The following is a 19976-nucleotide window of genomic DNA, read 5'->3' as shown; positions in this document are numbered from 1 at the left end:
GATTCTCACAGCCAGTCGTTGTAGTGAAGGCCCAGCTAAGGGTTTACCAGCAGCCACACGTCTCTTGTAGGGAGGGGTTTGGACCAGGAATTTAGTATTATAATATGGGGGTGACAACCGTCACCACAGCCCCTCACCATACAAACCAACACAAGAGGGCTAGGAGGACCCGGCGCAGAAGAGCCTCCAATCTATACAAGTGATTGAAAAAGGGTAGTAACTGGAAGGAATGAGCCGATGGAGAGGGAGATGGTCCGCTGTTAGGTGGGATAGACATCCCTGAAGAGATGTTTTCAGGAAGATGGCAGGAGATGGCTAAACAGATTGGGGTAGGGAGTTCCAGAGGATGGGCGGGGCTCTGGACAGATAGTGGTAGGGAGTTCCAGATTCCTAAAACCAGCCTAGGGGGTACCAGCATTCCCTGGTCCAAGAGACCATCCTGTGGGGCACCAGCATTCCCTGGGTTCCTGAGAGCAGCCTGTGGGCTACCAGCGCTCCCTGGTACAAGAGACCACTCCACAGGTTCCAGAGACTAGCTTAGGGGGCTACCAGCTTTCTCTGGTCCAAGACACCATCCCTGGGTTCCTGAAACCTATCTGGGGGGCTACCAGCATCCCTGGGTCCAAGAGCCAATTCCCAAAGGTGGGCTACCAGCATTTCCTGGTCCAAGAGCTAATTCCCCAGGTTCCCAAGACCAGCCTGGGGGACTACCAGCATTTCCTGGTCCAAGAGACCATTCCCCGGGTTCCCAAGACCAGCCTGGGGGGACTACCAGCATTCCCTGGTCCAAGAAACCATTCCCCAGGTTCCTGAGACTAGCATGGGGGGGGGGGGGGGGCTACCAGCTGTCCCTGGTCCAAGAGACCATTCCCGAGACCATCCTGGGGGGTTACCAGCATTCCCTGGTCCAAGAGACCATTCTCTGGGTTTCCTGAGACCGGCCTATGGGGGCTTCCAGCAATTTCTGGTTTAAGAGACCATTACCTGAGTTCCTGAGACCAGCCCGGAGGGCTACTAGCTTTCCTCAGTCCAAGAGACCTTTCCCAGGATTCCAGGGACCAGCCCAGGGGGGGGGGGCTGCCAGCATTCACTGGTACAAGAGACCATTCCCCAGGTTCTTGAGACCATCTTGGGGAGGCTACCAGCTTTCCCTGGTCCAAGAGACCATTCCCTGGGTTCCCCGAGGCCAGTCTGGGGGGGCTACCAGCAATTCCTGGTCCAAGAGACCATTACCTGGGTTCCTGAGATCACCCTAATGGGGGGTACCAGCATTCCTTGGTCCAAATATACCATTACCTGGGTTCCAAAAACCAGCCAGGGAGGCTACAATTCCCCAGTCTGTGAGACCTCTACCAGTGGTTCCAGAGAGCAGCCTATGTGGACTACCAGCAATTCCTGGTTCAAGAGACCATAACCTGGAGTTCCTGAGACCAGCCCGGAGGGCTACTAGCTTTCCTCAGTCCAAGAGACCTTTCCCAGGATTCCTGGGACCAGCCCAGGGGGGGCTACCAGCATTCCCTGGTACAAGAAACCATTCCCTGGGTTCCCCGAGGCCAGTCTGGGGGGCTACCAGCAATTCCTGGTCCAAGAGACCATTACCTGGGTTCCTGAGACCAGCCAGGAGGTATATAGTGGCCTTTCCCTGATCTCCAAAAACCAGCTCAGAGTGCCGGCAGCATTTGCCACAGTCCCAGTAACCAGCCGAGGGGCTCCCAACTTCATCCCAATCTCAGAGACCAGTCAGGCAGCTACCATCATTTTCCAGATACCCCCCTCCCCCCAAAGACTGGATGAGGTTGGAGAACTTTATATTCTGTAGTTTAGATAAATTGTGGACTTAAACCGCGCACACGCACACACGCACAAACACACACACACACACCGAGCGCGCACGCACAGTCTTTAGAGACTTTCGGTTCTTTGAAGATCCTGTATACATAGAAAGGATCCGACACCCCCTCCCTCCCCCCCCCCCCCCATGTAATTTCCCAGCCGCACCATTCCAGATCTCCTTTTGTATACCGGAAACACGGCAGTTTCTATCGGCAACCTCCAGACATAGAACTCCACACCGGGAAAATTAACGGAAACATTTTTTTTTATTAAAAAACACATTTTATGGCAGTGATTGTTAAAAATGGGGGCACATGATTAGAATAAAGCGATAAGGAGTGGGGGGAGGGGGGGGTAGAAAACTTTATTGAGACGTATCGGCCTCTTTTCTGGGGCCTCATCCTCATTCAGAGTCCAGCTCATCCTTCACTAGAAGCTTCTTCCCTTTCTTGGGTTTGATCTCATCCCGACATTTGCGGCATTTCAGAGTTCTGAGGAGACAAAATGGCGTTTATTAGTCAGCGACCCACAACAGACATCGGTGTTAATCAACCCTCCCCAGGTCCCGGCAGTAACAGGTCCTGGCAGTCACCCCTGGAGCCCCAGGTCCTGGCAGTATCCCATGGAGCCCCAGGTCCCTGGGTCCCGGCAGCCACCCGTGGGGTGCGCCACCTCACCAGGTCCCGGCAGTCACCTGTGGGGTGCGCCACCTCACCAGGTCCCGGCAGTCACCTGTGGGGTGCGCCACCTCACCAGGTCCCGGCAGTCACCCATGGAGCCCCACCACCCCAGATCCTGGCAGTCACCCATGGAGCCCCACCTCACCAGGTCCCGGCAGTCACCCATGGAGCCCCACCTCACCAGGTCCCGGCAGTCACCCATGGAGCCCCAGCAGAAACCCCTGGAGCCCCAGCTCCCCGGAGTCACAGGTCCTGGCAGTCACCCCTGGACCCAGGAGTCACAGGTCCTGGCAGTCACCCCTGGACCCAGGAGTCACAGGTCCTGGCAGTATCCCGTGGAGCCCCATCTCCCTGGGTCCCCGGCAGCCACCTGTGGGGTGCGCCACCTCACCAGGTCCCGGCAGCCACCTGTGGGGTGCGCCACCACCCCAGATCCTGGCAGTCACCCATGGAGCCCCAACTCCCCAGGTCCCGCAGTCACCCCTGGAGCCCTCAGGACCCAGCAGTCACCCATGGAGCCCCAGCTCCCCGGAGTCACAGGTCCTGGCAGTCACCCCTGGACCCAGGAGTCACAGGTCCTGGCAAGTATCCCATGGAGCCCCACCTCCCTGGGTCCCGGGCAGCCACCTGTGGGGTGCGCCACCTCACCAGGTCACGGCAGTCACCCATGGAGCCCCACCTCCCCAGGTCCCGCAGTCACCCCTGGAGCCTCAAGACCCAGCAGTCACCCATGGAGCCCCAGCTCCCCAGGTCCCAGCAGAAACCCCTGGAGCCCAAGCTCCCAGGAGTCACAGGTCCTGGCAGTCACCGCTGGACCCAGGAGTCACAGGTCCTGGCAGTATCCCATGGAGCCCCACCTCCCTGGGTCCCGGCAGCCACCTGTGGGGTGCGCCACCTCACCAGGTCCCGGCAGCCACCTGTGGGGTGCGCCACCACCCCAGATCCTGGCAGTCACCCATGGAGCCCCAACTCCCCAGGTCCCGCAGTCACCCCTGGAGCCTCAGGACCCAGCAGTCACCCATGGAGCCCCAGCTCCCCAGGTCCCAGCAGAAACCCCTGGAGCCCAAGCTCCCAGGAGTCACAGGTCCTGGCAGTCACCGCTGGACCCAGGAGTCACAGGTCCTGGCAGTATCCCATGGAGCCCCACCTCCCTGGGTCCCGGCAGCCACCTGTGGGGTGCCCCACCTCCCCAGGTCCCCGGCAGTCGCCCCTGGAGCCCCACCTCCCCAGGTCTCCGGCAGTCGCCCCTGGAGCCCCACCTCCCCGGCAGTCGCCCCACCTCCCCAGGTCCCCGGCAGTGGAGCTCAGCAAGGCCCTCCTCTCTCTGCCATATTACAGAGCGGGGTAACTTACAATTTCTGGGGCTCCGCTTTGTTCTCCTGACCCTCCAGGGCGTCATTTATCTTCTTCAACATTTCGTAGCGTTCACGTCCTCGGATCTGGAGGAGGAAATTAGGCAGCGTCAAGAGGGAAAACAAAATGGGGAGGAGCCAGAGGGAAAGCGGGGTTACCTGGAGGGTGAAGACTTCCTCCTCGCTGACGAGCCGTTTTTTGGGAATTAGGGAATCTAACATCTGAGGGTTTGGAATAGCTGGAAGGACGAGAAACAAAAAGGTCGTTACAGCAAACCCCTCCCCCCTCATTACTTAAACCCCTCCCCTAGAGGATTAAAGCGAATTCCTGCACCGCCCCAATAACTCAAACCCCTCCCCTGGATATGGAAAGGATATTCCTGCACCGCCCCAATAACTCAAACCACGCCTCTTGCCTCCAATGCCAGAATTCCTGAACCACCCCCATTCTGATGAAGCGAAGGAGCGCCGCACTCAAATACTCAGCCAATCCTCACCGGCCCCTCCCTTGGTCCGCCCCCGCAGAGTCTCACCTCTTTTCCCGCTGCCCTTCAGCTCCTTCTTCTTGATGAAGTTCTCCTCCTCCGTTCGGCGGTCTCTGCCGGGGCAGGCGCAGACACGGACCTCGAAGCAGCGCCGGCCCAAGAGGACACCCCTGGAAGACATGGAGGGATCAGAGAGGGGGCAGACAGAGGATGATCCCTATCGTAGCTGAACCCCTAAATAAATAGGAATACTTAACATGGGGGGGTGGGGAGAAGAGATAGATAAAGGCAATCAAACCCCAACAGAGAGCCCAGCAAGAGGAGAACCAAAACCATTCCTGGGGAAACCGCTGCCCTTCCACTCCTTCCAGTGCTGGATTCCAAGGTCTGCAGTGATCTTCCCTTCACCAGAGAAGTGATAATCAGCACCGGAAGGAGCCAAAAAGCAGCTCTTTCTCCAGGAAAGTCAGCACTTCAGTCTGGTGGGACAGAGCCGGTCACATGCCTATCTCAACGGGCTTTACGATTGGCTCCCAAAACTCCATACTCACTCCTTGGACTCCAGGGTGATGATGGTCATGATGGGTCGGCGGTTCATTCCCCCCATACAGGAACTGTTACACATGTAGTTCAGGAGGATGGTTGTACACTGGGACCCCACCTGGAAAAGGAGAGCACATGAGGGGTCACTGAAGATTCCACACACCCCAATAACCCCCCCCCCCCCTCACATTCCCCTCTCCACCAATAGGGGCTCAAGAGAGATCACCAAGGATCTGGAAACACCCCCACCCCAACCGTTCCCCTCTCCACCACAATATGGCCCCCAGAATCCACAGCACAGGAGGCCCTAGAGCAGTGATGGCGAACCTCGGCACCCCAGACGTTTTGGAACTACATTTCCCCTGATGCTCAACTACACTGCAGAGTGCATGAGCATCATGGGAAATGTAGTTCCAAAACATCTGGGGTGCCAAGGTTCGCCATCACTGCCCTACAGGAAGCTCCAGCCCCAATACCTACCCCCACCATTCCCCTCCACCACAAAATGGCCCTGGGGGGGGGGCGTGGCTTGCGGCGGATGGAGTAGGCAGCATGAAGAGAGAGCTTCGCTGAGACTCCGTGCTATAATCCTGACTAAGGCATCCCGATATCCCGTTCTGCCACCACAGCACACCGGAACGCTCCCCGCAGGGTCCCCGATCCAGCGGTGCCCTCCTTGCCGTGATCCAATGCGCGGACATGTCCCGCAGAGGAGGTAAAGACCTCCTGCAGGCAGCAGAGCATGGCGGCAAGATGGTGCCCGGTCACAGCGGTCAGCTGAAGAAGCAGCCATGAGGATGTTCAGCGGGGCCATGGGGAAGGACACCCCCTCCAAGTTTCCATCCCCTCTCCTGGACTCCGCAGAGCACAACAACAATGACCATGAGGCTCCGGAGAACGGCTGGCCTGAGGACATCGCAGATGCATCTGCATGGGACCCAGTAAGTACACTAGGCCCAGTCAGTAATGGTGCAGTTACACCAGGCCAGGAGACACCTACCCCAGAGCCAACCCTCAGAGACATATTCACTGCAGTTACCCCCTGTACCATGTCCATTACCACATTGACCACAGAGATCAAAGGGGTGAAGCTGGAAGTAAATCTAGTCAGACAGGACATGGAGAAGCTGCGGGACCGCACGGCTTCCCTTGAAGACAGAGTAAGCAATGTGGAACCATTACAGAGGGTGATGCGCCATATGCAAATCGGCTATTACTGGTCACTCAGCCCGCTTAGAAGATATGGAGAACAGGTAAAGACGCAAAAACGTCGGAGCAGTGGGCATACCCAAGAGGGCAAAGGGGAAAGAACCCGGTGGCATTCATAGAGAACTGGCTGCTCGCTACCTTTGGCAAAGAGACCTTCTCCCCCCCCATGTTTACGGTGGAGAGGGCCCACAGAGTCCCACCCAGGCCGCCTAAACCCGGGGGGGGGGGAACCTCCTCTGCCGTTTTTGTTTAAAAATGCTGAACGACAAAGACCGTGATGCCGCCCTAACCCAGGCCAGAACCAAAGGCGATCTTATGAAAATTGATAATGCCCGCTTATCATTTTATCCGGATTTCTCTGCAGAATTGCAACGCCAGAGGGCCGAGTTCACTGAAATGAAAAAGTGCCTCCGAAAATATGACGTCGCATACGCCATGCTATACCCGGCCAATGCATCTCCCTGGTTGGATCGAGCAGAGCATACCCTTCAGAAAGCCGCTACCTCTAGGGATTGACTATCCTTTACCCAACATTTTCATTTGACTTCTCCTTTAGCCCCCCCCCCCTTTTTTTTTTGGCTGCTCCAGCTGTCATGCCCTCCCGGGTGCAGAAAGGAGGAAATATGTCCACCTTCCCATATTTTCTCCGGCAAGGCGGAAAGTTACGAAATACTTTTGCTTTTACTACACTCCACCAATGGACTCGGACTGCCAAGTCCCTTTGGATCAGCAGAACGGAGATACTGCCCCCCCCCCCCTCCCTTACAACAGTCCTGCGAGGACAAACCCAATGGAACTGTGCTCCTTACACTCCCTTACAATGATTCTTAATACATGGGTAAGATGCCAATGGCTATGCACTGTCACCCCTCTGTAGAATGCTGGAATTGTAACAGATATTACTGTTCATTGACTGTGTGCCTTTGTAAACACTCCGTGTGGTGCCTTAAAGCGGGAGTCCGCCGGGACTCCGCTTTTTTTTTTTTTTAAGCCAGCAGCTACAAATACTGCAGCTGCTGACTTTTAAAATAGTGACACTTACCTGTCCAGCGCGCCCGCGATGTCGGCACCCGAAGCCGATCTCTAGATCGTCTCTCGGGGTGCTGCCGCCGCCATCTTGGGTATGGGAATCAGGAAATGGAGCCTTTCGGCTTCATTTCCCGGTTCCCTACTGCGCATGCGCGAGTCGCGCTACGCAATAAGGACGGTCCCCACTGTCCCTGGGATCCGTGTGTTTCCCAGCAGGCAGCGGGGCACTTGTGGAAAGGGGCGGGCACTTGCGGAAAGGGGCGTAATCTACGCCCCTTTCCGCAGAGAGCTATCCCGGAAGTGGGAGCAGATACCTGTACTGTACAGGTATCTGCACCCCCCTCCCCCCTGAAAGGTGCCAATTGTGGCGCCGGAAGGGGGGGGAGGGTTCCAATGAGCGGAAGGTCCACTTTAGGGTGGAGCTCCGCTTTAAGTTCTCATCAATAAAAAACAAAAATATGGCCCCCAGAACCCACAGCACAGGAGGTCCCAGAGGATTCCCCTCCCCCACCCCCCAATACCTACCCACCCATTCCCCTCCACCACAATATGGCCCCCAGAATCCACAGCACAGGGAGGTCCCAGAGGATTTCTCACCCCCCAATACCTACCCAACCTTTCCCCTCCACCACAATATGGCCCCAGGACCCAAAAGGAGGTCCTAGAAGAATCTCCACCCTCAATAACTACCCCACTATTCCCCTCCACCACAATATGGCCCCCAGAACCCACAGCAAAGGAGGTCCCAGAGGATTACCCTCCCCCCACCCCCAATACCTACCTCACCATTCCCCTCCACCACAATATGGCCCCAGGACCCAAAAAGGAGGTCCTAGAAGAATCTCCACCCTCAATACCTACCCCACTATTCCCCTCCACCACAATATGGCCCCCAGAATCCACAGCACAGGAGGTCCCAGAGAATTTCCCACCCCCAATACCTACCCCCACCTTTCCCCTCCACCACAATATGGCCCCTAGAACCCACAGCACAAGAGGTCTCAGGGGATTCCACACATCTCTCCTCCCCCCATACCTATCCCACCATACAATATGATCCCTGGTACCCACAGCACAGGAGGTCCCAGACAAATCCATACTTCTCCTCCTCCTCCTCCCTCCACCCCCAATACCTACCCCACCATTCCCCCTCCACCATACAATATGGCCCCTGGAAACCCACAGCACAGGAGATCCCACCATACAATATGGACCCTGGAACCCACAGCACAGGAGATCCCACCATACAATATGGCCCCTGGAACCCACAGCACAGGAGATCCCACCATACAATATGGCCCCTGGAACCCACAGCACAGGAGATCCCACCATACAATATGGACCCTGGAACCCACAGCACAGGAGATCCCACCATACAATATGGCCCCTGGAACCCACAGCACAGGAGATCCCAGACTCCTCCTCCTACTCCGACTCCGAACCCACAGCACAGGAGGTCCCAAGGGATTCCCCTCCACCCCCATACCTACCCCATCATTCCCCTCCACCACAATATGGCCCCTGGAACCCACAGCACAGGAGATCCCACACATCTCCCCCTCCCCCAATACAACATGGCCCCTGGAACCCACAGCACAGGAGGTCTCAGACAAATCCATACTTCTCCTCCCTCTCCCCCCACCCCCCAATACCTACCCCACCTTTCCCTTCCACCACAATATGGCCCCAGCTCACCTGTGGCTCCTCATAGGGCAAGCACACGCTGTGTCGCCCATTAACATCCTCTGCATACTGTGCCATGGAATTCCCTTCGATGCGGATCAGGTGACTTCGAGGGGCGTAGTCTAAAAAAAAAAACAAAGAGAACGGCTTGATTAAGAGGAAGTCATGTGATCTGAACAACGAGGTCGTGTGCGCCCTGACTGGGTCACTTCCTGTCCTCAGGACACCAGAGGTCTTCCTGTGAACTACAAACAACCAATCAGCTCCTTGCATCTACTTCCTAGCCTGAACAGAGCTTGATGCTGATTGGTGGCACATTTTCCCAGGCCGCAGGATGAAAATTAAACAGGATTTTGGTACTTACCGTAAAAACCCAAATTCTTGGAGCTCAGTGAGGAACACAGGAGGTCAGATACAGGTCGGGTTATACTGCTGACCACAGGAGGACCGGAAAACAAACAAACATTGTGTTTGAGTCCATTATAAGCCTATCCTATTCCCAGCATGCCTCACTTCTGTGGCCAAGACATTTCGGTCTATTGAAGGACACAAATTCAAAAGCTGTGAAGAGGTCAAAATCAGAGCCCCAGAAGGGGAGGGGCAACTAAACACGGACACAAACATCAGAACTTGGGGAGAGCCACCTGAAGGACCTCACACCTGAAGCCGGCATCAGAGAAGGCCGGAACATCCACTTGTTAAAACCTGGACACCCGTGTGACCGGAACGCCAGATGGAAGCCTTGCAGATCTTGAAAACAGCTCGATGCTGAAAAGCCCAAGAGGCTCGTACTGATCTGCTGGAGCGTGCCAAGGCAGGAGAGGATGGAGCCCACACATTAGGACCAGAAGCTTTAAATGGTGGAAGAAGACGCTCCAGTCTAATGGAAGACCCATCAGATATGAGGAAGACGCTCCAGTCTAATGGAAGACCCATCAGATATGAGGAAGACGCTCCAGTCTAATGGAAGGCGCTCCAGTCTAATGGAAGGCGCTCCAGTCTAATGGAAGGCGCTCCAGTCTAATGGAAGGCGCTCCAGTCTAATGGAAGGCGCTCCAGTCTAATGGAAGGCGCTCCAGTCTAATGGAAGGCGCTCCAGTCTAATGGAAGGCGTTTACAGCCAAACCTGCATTCAAAAGGCCATGGAGGGGAATGGAGGACCTCCCCCGAGGAGTTGGACAGGAGGGACTGAAAAACTATGTTCTGGCCGAGGTGAAAACGATAAAACCACTTAAAGGGTGGAAAGCCGTTCTTTTGCCTCAACACCATCTTGTCCCTCGAGTAAGACCAGAATAGGTTCTTTACGGGAGAGAGCCATCAGCTCAGATACATCACAGCAACGAAGAACCCAAACCTGAGTGGAAGGGGGATACCTCCAAGGAGGTTCAAAAGGTGTTTTTGTTGTGTTGACATTACCAAAATAAGATCCCACAAAGTCAGGCAAGAGCAAAACGAGGGGGGGGGGGGGGGGGGGGAGGGAAGAGCCTCAACAGTTAGGCAGCACTCTCTCTAGAACAGCAGTTTTTCCAAACTGTGGCCCTTCGCTCTTGTCGGGCTGCTGGGGCCCAAATTCTCCCACTGATGGGGCAATCAATGGGGCACAAATCCCCCCCCCCCACTGACACCAAAGATTGGAAATAATTCTGCCATCGACACCAACAAAAAGGGGGACAATTTCTCCCACTGCAAATCAAAGATGGGGCATGGTGTACTTACACTGGATGCCAGGACATTTTCTACCCTCACCGGCCCTACTCTAGCTCCCCTAAAGTCTGAAGGACAGCACAATGGCTCTTTATTACGAAAGTTTGGAGACCCCAGCTCCAGAATAAGACCACCAGTGCATAGACTGGATCCTGAACGATATCAAAAAGGCCAAATTCCTGGTCCGCGCCCATATGCAAAAATGCCAGGTTTTGCACAACAAAGAATCTGAGATGAAAGTTTCTTGCCTGGCACCAAGCAAAGTGCGGCCTCCATGTGTAAAGGTAGACCGCTTTGAGATCCACCTTTTTAACCAAGTTCTCAAACAAGTATAATGCTGATAAGACGCTTGGGGAGGGACAAACCATTTGTCAGGGTTCCTCTAGTCTCAAAAGGAAGGCTGAAAAGTCTTGGTTGTTTTGGTAGGCTTAAGAAAGCCTAGACATCCCGGGCAGAAGCTCAAGGCCAAGCCCCGGGGTAGAAGCTCAAGGCCAAGCCCCGGGGTAGAAGCTCAAGGCCAAGCCCCGGGGTAGAAGCTCAAGGCCAAGCCCCGGGGTAGAAGCTCAAGGCCAAGCCCCGGGGTAGAAGCTCAAGGCCAAGCCCCGGGGTAGAAGCTCAAGGCCAAGCCACAAGTTTCAAAGTGGTGCATAGCACATCGATGGCTGAAACGCTAAACAGTCTCCTTTCATTTTGAGGTGCTGGCAGAAGACGGACTCCTTTAGTGTAGGTTTGTCTGTAAACAACTTGGGATACTAAACATCAGACAGGGTCTCTGTGGTGAGAAGGTCTCAAGGCCAAGCCACGGGGTAGAAGGTCTCAAGGCCAAGCCACGGGGTAGAAGGTCTCAAGGCCAAGCCACGGGGTAGAAGGTCTCAAGGCCAAGCCACGGGGTAGAAGGTCTCAAGGCCAAGCCACGGGGTAGAAGGTCTCAAGGCCAAGCCACGGGGTAGAAGGTCTCAAGGCCAAGCCACGGGGTAGAAGGTCTCAAGGCCAAGCCACGGGGTAGAAGGTCTCAAGGCCAAGCCACGGGGTAGAAGGTCTCTCAAGGCCAAGCCACGGGGTAGAAGGTCTCAAGGCCAAGCCACGGGGTAGAAGGTCTCAAGGCCAAGCCACGGGGTAGAAGGTCTCAAGGCCAAGCCACGGGGTAGAAGGTCTCAAGGCCAAGCCACGGGGTAGAAGGTCTCAAGGCCAAGCCACGGGGTAGAAGGTCTCAAGGCCAAGCCACGGGGTAGAAGGTCTCAAGGCCAAGCCACGGGGTAGAAGGTCTCAAGGCCAAACCACAAGTTTCAAAGTGGTGCATAGCACAATCGATGGCTGAAAAGATAAACAGTCTCCCTTCATTTTGGGGTGCTGGCAGAAGACGGACTCCTTCAGTGTAGGTTTGTCTATAAACAACTTGGGAGACTAAACATCAGACAGGGTCTCTGTGGTGAGAAGGTTGGAGGTTGCAGGGGGGGAAGACATAGAAATACGCTTTTGGCCTCACCGGACAGCAACCACAAAATGTGCCATTTAGACCATGAAATTCTGCATACATCAAATATTGATAACCTACCCACCTATAACTGTCCCCATGCGGCAATTGTAGAATACCCAAAACCTTCAGTTGCCCCATAGTTTACATGTAGCCCACCCCCACCCCCCCTGAGAATTTCCCCATGGCAAAATTGTGGAATACACAAAACACTTCCAATTTCAACCTACGGTAGATGTAGCATGACCCCCCCCCCCCCGAACCGCTATCCACATAGAATATAACGGAAGGTAGGAGGAGACCTCCTCACCAATGACTGCTCCACTCCACCATAAGAAACATTGCAGAAGAAACCCCGCCCCTTCTGGGGTCACTTACCATCACCTGGCTCCACAGATCTCTCATGATGAGGGCACCGCTTCACCACCTCTGCCATGTGCTCCGATTTCTTGTACACCGCCACAGCACGGAGCACGGAACCGCTGGGAGGGGGGGCCTGAACGTGGATCAGAACCGGGCAGGTCTTCGCTGATTGGCAGAACAGCTTGTTCAGGTCTGGGGAGTACTGCAAACAGGATGGGGGAGGGGGTGAGCCAACGGGGCCCCAAACCAAACTCTGGGTGTATTAAACCCCCCCCCCACCCCCCCACATTAGACGTGTCCAATCATCCAACTCCCCCCGCCAAAAGGGCACGTCCACCCAACTCCCCCGCAAATACAGAACATATCCATCACAATTCCTATCCCACTGGAGCGCAAACCCCCCCCCCCCCCCAAATTCCCTCCGGGGACCCAGCTACCCCTCCTCTCCCATTACCACGGGGACCCAGCTACCCCTCCTCTCCCATTACCACGGGGGACCCAGCTACCCCTCCTCTCCCATCACTCCGGGGACCCAGCTACCCCTCCTCTCCCATCACTCCGGGGACCCAGCTACCCCTCCTCTCTCCCATCACCCCGGGGACCCAGCTACCCCTCCTCTCTCCCATCACCCCGGGGACCCAGCTACCCCTCCTCTCTCCCATCACCCCGGGGACCCAGCTACCCCTCCTCTCTCCCATCACCCCGGGGACCCAGCTACCCCTCCTCTCTCCCATCACCCCGGGGACCCAGCTACCCCTCTCTACCATCACTCCGGGGACCCAGCTACCCCTCTCTACCATCACTCCGGGGACCCAGCTACCCCTCCTCTCCCATCACTCCGGGGACCCAGCTACCCCTCCTCTCTCCCATCACTCCGGGGACCCAGCTACCCCTCCTCTCCCATTACCCCGGGGACCCAGCTACCCCTCCTCTCCCATCACTCCGGGGACCCAGCTACCCCTCACAACAAGGACCCACCTACCCCTCATCTCCCATCACACAGGAAGGAGACCACCTCTCCAACACAGGGCCCCCCCCCTTTCCCCACACACACCTGATCACACAGGGGCCCACTCACAGCTTCCATCCAGCCTCTGACGACATCATGTCACAGGACGGCTGCAGATCATCTCTTCTCCGTAGCGTCGATTCCTAGGGAGGTCCTGCAGAACATCACTGCTGACTGCCTGAATCTCGGGCTCCATTGCTGGACAGTGCTGCAACTCCACATCTCTCCACTCTGTTCTATGGTGAGTGAGGAGGAGGAGGAGCTGCACACACACGAGGATCCCAACTAGTCTGGACATGTTCAGGACAGGGGCCGGACCTGTGTCTTATCCTCAGCACACAGGGGCCCATCCCTCACACCCAGCATGGGGCCCATCTCATCCCTTAAACCCAGCACATGGGGCCCGTCCCATCCCTCACACCCAGCAGGGGGCCCATCCCCCACACACGTACCGTACAGGTGACAGACTTGGCGGTCCCGTTCTGCTCGAACTCCAGCTCCAGGTGGTGGTTCCCGGGGTAATCCTCGGTGGAGGGGACGGCGGTGGTTGGTGGAGGAGTGAAGGTGCTGGTGATCCCGCCCTCCTGCAAAGTGGTCATGGTGGGGGGAAGGGGGGTAAATCAAGTCCTGATAACGGAGAGGAACGAGAAGAAGAAAAGTGACGAGCGATGACAATAAGAACGATGGAAACCCAACAATAGAAATTCTGCGAGAAATTAGTGACATTCCCTCCCCCACCCCGAGACCCACCCAGGAAACCCCATACATGGCAGGAGACACCTGAGAACATGGCGGGGGTTCGGGTGGAGGGGGGACGACACACAGCGGGGTCACTTACTGGAAATCCCTCTTCTGGACAATTAACCGTCTGTATGGCCGGCAACCTGAAGAATAAAGAGAACATCAAAAATCAAACACTTCACTACAATGCTCCACCCTTTGTAGGGTGACAAGCCTGCTCCTCCTCCTGCTGGGTGATAGAAGGGAGCTAGGAGTCTGACCTCCTTCTCTTCTGGGGTGACAGTGGTGTCCTGGGGGGTCTCAGCAGTGGGGCGTCATTGGGTACATCGGGGGGTCGGCAGTGGGGGCGTCATTGGGTACATCGGAGGGTCGGCAGTGGGGGCGTCATTGGGTACATCGGAGGGTCGGCAGTGGGGCGTCATTGGGTACATCGGAGGGTCGGCAGTGGGGGCGTCATTGGGAACATCGGAGGGTCGGCAGTGGGGGCGTCATTGGGAACATCGGAGGGTCGGCAGTGGGGGCGTCATTGGGAACATCGGAGGGTCGGCAGTGGGGGCGTCATTGGGAACATCGGAGGGTCGGCAGTGGGGGCGTCATTGGGTACATCGGAGGGTCGGCAGTGGGGGCGTCATTGGGTACATCGGAGGGTCGGCAGTGGGGGCGTCATTGGGTACATCGGAGGGTCGGCAGTGGGGGCGTCATTGGGAACATCGGAGGGTCGGCAGTGGGGGCGTCATTGGGAACATCGGAGGGTCGGCAGTGGGGGCGTCATTGGGAACATCGGAGGGTCGGCAGTGGGGGCGTCATTGGGTACATCGGAGGGTCGGCAGTGGGGGCGTCATTGGGTACATCGGAGGGTCGGCAGTGGGGGCGTCATTGGGTACATCGGAGGGTCGGCAGTGGGGGCGTCATTGGGTACATCGGAGGGTCGGCAGTGGGGGCGTCATTGGGTACATCGGAGGGTCGGCAGTGGGGGCGTCATTGGGTACATCGGAGGGTCGGCAGTGGGGGCGTCATTGGGTACATCGGAGGGTCGGCAGTGGGGGCGTCATTGGGTACATCGGGGGGTCGGCAGTGGGGGCGTCATTGGGTACATCGGAGGGTCGGCAGTGGGGGCGCCATTGGGTACATCGGAGGGTCGGCAGTGGGGGCGTCATTGGGAACATCGGAGGGTCGGCAGTGGGGGCGTCATTGGGAACATCGGAGGGTCGGCAGTGGGGGCGTCATTGGGAACATCGGAGGGTCGGCAGTGGGGGCGTCATTGGGTACATCGGAGGGTCGGCAGTGGGGGCGTCATTGGGTACATCGGAGGGTCGGCAGTGGGGGCGTCATTGGGTACATCGGGGGGTCGGCAGTGGGGGCGTCATTGGGAACATCGGAGGGTCGGCAGTGGGGGCGTCATTGGGAACATCGGAGGGTCGGCAGTGGGGGCGTCATTGGGAACATGGGAGGGTCAGCAGTGGGGCGTCATTGGGAGCATCGGAGGGTCGGCAGTGGGGCGTCATTGGGAACATCGGAGGGTCAGCAGTGGGGGCGTCATTGGGAACATCGGAGGGTCGGCAGTGGGGGCGTCATTGGGAACATCGGAGGGTCGGCAGTGGGGGCGTCATTGGGAACATCGGAGGGTCAGCAGTGGGGGCGTCATTGGGAACATCGGAGGGTCAGCAGTGGGGGCGTCATTGGGTACATCGGAGGGTCGGCAGTGGGGGCGTCATTGGGAACATCGGAGGGTCAGCAGTGGGGGCGTCATTGGGAACATCGGAGGGTCAGCAGTGGGGGCGTCATTGGGAACATCGGAGGGTCAGCAGTGGGGGCGTCATTGGGTACATGGGAGGGTCAGCAGTGGGGGCGTCATTGGGAACATCGGAGGGTCAGCAGTGGGGGCGTCATTGGGTACATGGGAGGGTCAGCAGTGGGGGCGTCATTGGGAACATGGGAGGGTCATCAGTGGGGCGTCATTGGGGACATCGGAGGGTCATTGGGAACATCGGAGGGTCAGCAGTGGGGGCGTCATTGGGAACATGGGAGGGTCATCAGTGGGGCGTCATTGGGGACATCGGAGGGTCATTGGGTACATGGGAGGGTCAGCAGTGGGGCGTCATTGGGGACATCGGAGGGGTCAGCAGTGGGAACATGGGAGGGTCAGCAGTGGGGCGTCATTGGGAACATGGGAGGGGTCAGCAGTGGGAACATGGGAGGGTCAGCAGTGGGGCGTCATTGGGAACATGGGAGGGGTCAGCAGTGGGAACATGGGAGGGTCAGCAGTGGGGCGTCAGTGGGAACATGGGAGGGTCAGCAGTGGGGCGTCATTGGGAACATGGGAGGGTCATCAGTGGGGCGTCATTGGGGACATCGGAGGGTCAGCAGTGGGAACATGGGAGGGTCAGCAGTGGGGCGTCATTGGGAACATGGGAGGGGTCAGCAGTGGGAACATGGGAGGGTCAGCAGTGGGGCGTCATTGGGAACATGGGAGGGGTCAGCAGTGGGAACATGGGAGGGTCAGCAGTGGGGCGTCAGTGGGAACATGGGAGGGGTCAGCAGTGGGAACATGGGAGGGGTCAACAGTGGGAACATGGGAGGGGTCAACAGTGGGAACATGGGAGGGGTCAACAGTGGGAACATGGGAGGGGTCAACAGTGGGAACATGGGAGGGGTCAACAGTGGGAACATGGGAGGGGTCAACAGTGGGAACATGGGAGGGGTCAACAGTGGGAACATGGGAGGGGTCAACAGTGGGAACATGGGAGGGGTCAACAGTGGGAACATGGGAGGGGTCAACAGTGGGAACATGGGAGGGGTCAACAGTGGGAACATGGGAGGGGTCAACAGTGGGAACATGGGAGGGGTCAGCAGTGGGAACATGGGAGGGGTCAGCAGTGGGGCGTCATTGGGGACATCGGAGGGGTCAGCAGTGGGAACATGGGAGGGTCAGCAGTGGGGCGTTATTGGGAACATGGGAGGGGTCAGCAGTGGGAACATGGGAGGGGTCAGCAGTGGGAACATGGGAGGGTCAGCAGTGGGGCATTATTGGGAACATGGGAGGGTCAGCAGTGGGAACATGGGAGGGGTCAGCAGTGGGAACATGGGAGGGTCAGCAGTGGGAACATGGGAGGGTCAGCAGTGGGGCATTATTGGGAACATGGGAGGGGTCAGCAGTGGGAACATGGGAGGGTCAGCAGTGGGGCATTATTGGGAACATGGGAGGGTCAGCAGTGGGGCGTCATTGGGAACATGGGAGGGGTCAGCAGTGGGGCGTCATTGGGAACATCGGAGTCTCATTGGCTACATCGGAGTGTGAACAGTTGGGCGTCATTGGGTATATCAGGGTGCCAGCAGAGGGGCGTCATTGGGTACATTGGGGTGCCAGAAGTGGGGCGTCATTGGGTACATTGGGGTGCCAGAAGTGGGGCGTCATTGGGTACATTGGGGTGCCAGCAGTGGGGCGTCATTGGGTACATTGGGGTGCCAGCAGTGGGGCGTCATTGGGGTGTCAGCAGTGGGTGGAGAGTGAACAAGTCTTGTTTGAGTGCTGGTGATTGGTGGGTGCCATTTTTAGGTTTTTTTTTGCTTTTCCTTGTAGCTTATTAACACCCTTTTCTGACACTCTGTAAACAGTTTTTTCCTTTGCTTCCTTCTCCCGACTAATTAAGGGGAGGGGTTAATTGGTCACATGTGCGTGAGGACTATATAACCTTGCATAGCACTCATTGTGAGCTGATCATCTCGGAGTCTGCTGGAACTGTCCTAATGGAACTGGACTAAGTGGAGAGTACCCGGGTACTGAGTAGCTGCCGGGGGAAGAACTCCTCCAGTGAGAGTGGGGGGGGGGGAAGGGAAAGGAAGGACAGATCCTGGTGGTAGGGGACTCAATTCTTAGGAGGACAGAGAGGACAATCTGTAACAAATGGACAGGTTACTGGTAGGGGGTGGGGAAGAGCCGGCTGTCATGGTGCACCAATGACAAAGTCAGAGGCAGATGGAGGGTCCTAAAGAACGATTTTAGGGACTTGGGAGCTAAATTGAAGAGAAGGACCTCCGGGGGGGTATTCTCAGGAATACTACCAGTATTGGGCGGAGGGAACCGCGCATTCATCTAAGGCTCGCCAGTTCCTAAATGTCTTGCAGGACAATTTTATGAGTCAGATGGTAGACGCACCAACTAGAAATAAAGGGTCACCGGATCTACTGATTACCAACAATGCAGACCTTATATTAGGACCAGATAAAGGAAGGCCCGTAGACGTGGTGTATCTGGATAAAGGAAGGCCCGTAGACGTGGTGTATCTAGATAAAGGAAGGCCCGTAGACGTGGTGTATCTAGATAAAGGAAGGCCCGTAGACGTGGTGTATCTAGATAAGGGAAGGCCCGTAGACGTGGTGTATCTAGATAAGGGAAGGCCCGTAGACGTGGTGTATCTAGATAAAGGAAGGCCCGTAGACGTGGTGTATCTAGATAAAGGAAGGTCCGTAGACGTGGTGTATCTAGATAAAGGAAGGCCCGTAGACGTGGTGTATCTAGATAAAGGAAGGCCCGTAGACGTGGTGTATCTAGATAAAGGAAGGTCCGTAGATGTGGTGTATCTGGATAAAGGAAGGTCCGTAGACGTGGTGTATCTAGATAAAGGAAGGCCCGTAGACGTGGTGTATCTAGATAAAGGAAGGTCCGTAGACGTGGTGTATCTGGATAAAGGAAGGTCCGTAGATGTGGTGTATCTAGATAAAGGAAGGTCCGTAGATGTGGTGTATCTGGATAAAGGAAGGTCCGTAGACGTGGTGTATCTAGATAAAGGAAGGCCCGTAGACGTGGTGTATCTAGATAAAGGAAGGCCTGTAGATGTGGTGTATCCGGATAAAATAAGGTGGGTTGGCATGGACCATAGGGGTGAGGACATGGAATGAAAACTGGCTACAAGGGGGAGTTGAAAGGGTGGTGATAAATGGGGAGTACTCGGAATGGTCGGGGGAGGGTAGTGGGGTCCCCCAGGGTTCTGTGCTGGGACCAATCCTGTTTAAATTTGCACATAGATGACCTGGAGGATGGGAATGGGGGAAACAGTCCAATCTCTGTATTTGTAACTATGCCATATCAGTGGGGTATTTTGGGGTATATCGGGGTGAAACTTACAGACTCCAGAGGTCCTCGAAGGTCTCCTGGCTGAGGGGCGGCTCCATTCCATTGTCACTGGGAGGATCCATCACATGAGATCTGTGGGGGGGGGAGGGGAGAACATCATACACAGTGCAAGAGAGGATACAAGATATTCCATACAGAGTGTGAGAAACGGGGAAGAGGAAGAGGTTAAAAAAAAAAAAAAAAAAAAAAATCTAGCTTGGCTCCGCCTCCATATGAAGAATACAAAACTCTCCATCTCATACAATCCTCACAGGGTTCTCATCAAAGTGCTGCTGGTTTTATCTGCAATTTTAAACCCCCCCCCCCCCCCCCACTACCGGCATAAGAAAGGGTTAAATGCACCAGAAAAGCGACACTTCAGGAGCGGTGCCCACTGATTCCAATGGGGAGGGGCGGAGCCTAAACTGACCCAAAGATGATGCTTGCAGGACTGTTCCAAAAATACCGCCAGAGCACCGGCCCCTCCCTCCCCTTCTGTCCCTTCAACCACACGCCCCCCTCCTGGGTCACAGTCTCTCTACACCAGGTGATCCCCTCAGTGCTCTGATACAACCCGCCCCCTCCTGGGTCACAGTCTCTCTACACCAGGTGATCCCCTCAGTGCTCTGATACAACCCGCCCCTCCTGGGTCACAGTCTCTCTACACCAGGTGATCCCCTCAGTGCTCTGACACAACACGCCCCCTCCTGGGTCACAGTCTCTCTACACCGGGTGATCCCCTCAGTGCTCTGACACAA

General features: G+C 56.4%; 1 protein-coding gene across 1 annotated transcript; it reads right to left on the bottom strand.

Annotated features, from left to right (window-relative positions):
* Nucleotides 1-2080: 2080 nt before the first annotated feature.
* LOC143962454 (cellular tumor antigen p53-like) lies at nucleotides 2081-19311 on the bottom strand. The gene is made up of 10 exons (XM_077471724.1): nucleotides 19231-19311; nucleotides 14203-14248; nucleotides 13817-13991; nucleotides 12371-12557; nucleotides 8827-8936; nucleotides 4902-5011; nucleotides 4399-4520; nucleotides 4025-4104; nucleotides 3867-3952; nucleotides 2081-2324 (listed from the first exon to the last, which is right to left on the bottom strand). Exons 3-10 carry the CDS (start codon nucleotides 13961-13963, stop codon nucleotides 2237-2239), a joined length of 930 nt encoding a protein of 309 aa, XP_077327850.1. The 5' UTR covers nucleotides 13964-13991; nucleotides 14203-14248; nucleotides 19231-19311; the 3' UTR covers nucleotides 2081-2236.
* Nucleotides 19312-19976: the final 665 nt, after the last annotated feature.

Source organism: Lithobates pipiens, unplaced genomic scaffold (assembly GCF_037356315.1).
Source record: "Lithobates pipiens isolate NorthernLeopardFrog02 unplaced genomic scaffold, aLitPip1_a1.2 Scaffold_8, whole genome shotgun sequence".
In the NCBI taxonomy this organism is placed as follows: domain Eukaryota; kingdom Metazoa; phylum Chordata; class Amphibia; order Anura; family Ranidae; genus Lithobates; species Lithobates pipiens.
The sequence above is the reverse complement of the archived record's forward strand: the minus strand, read 5'-3'. Positions and strand labels throughout refer to the sequence as shown.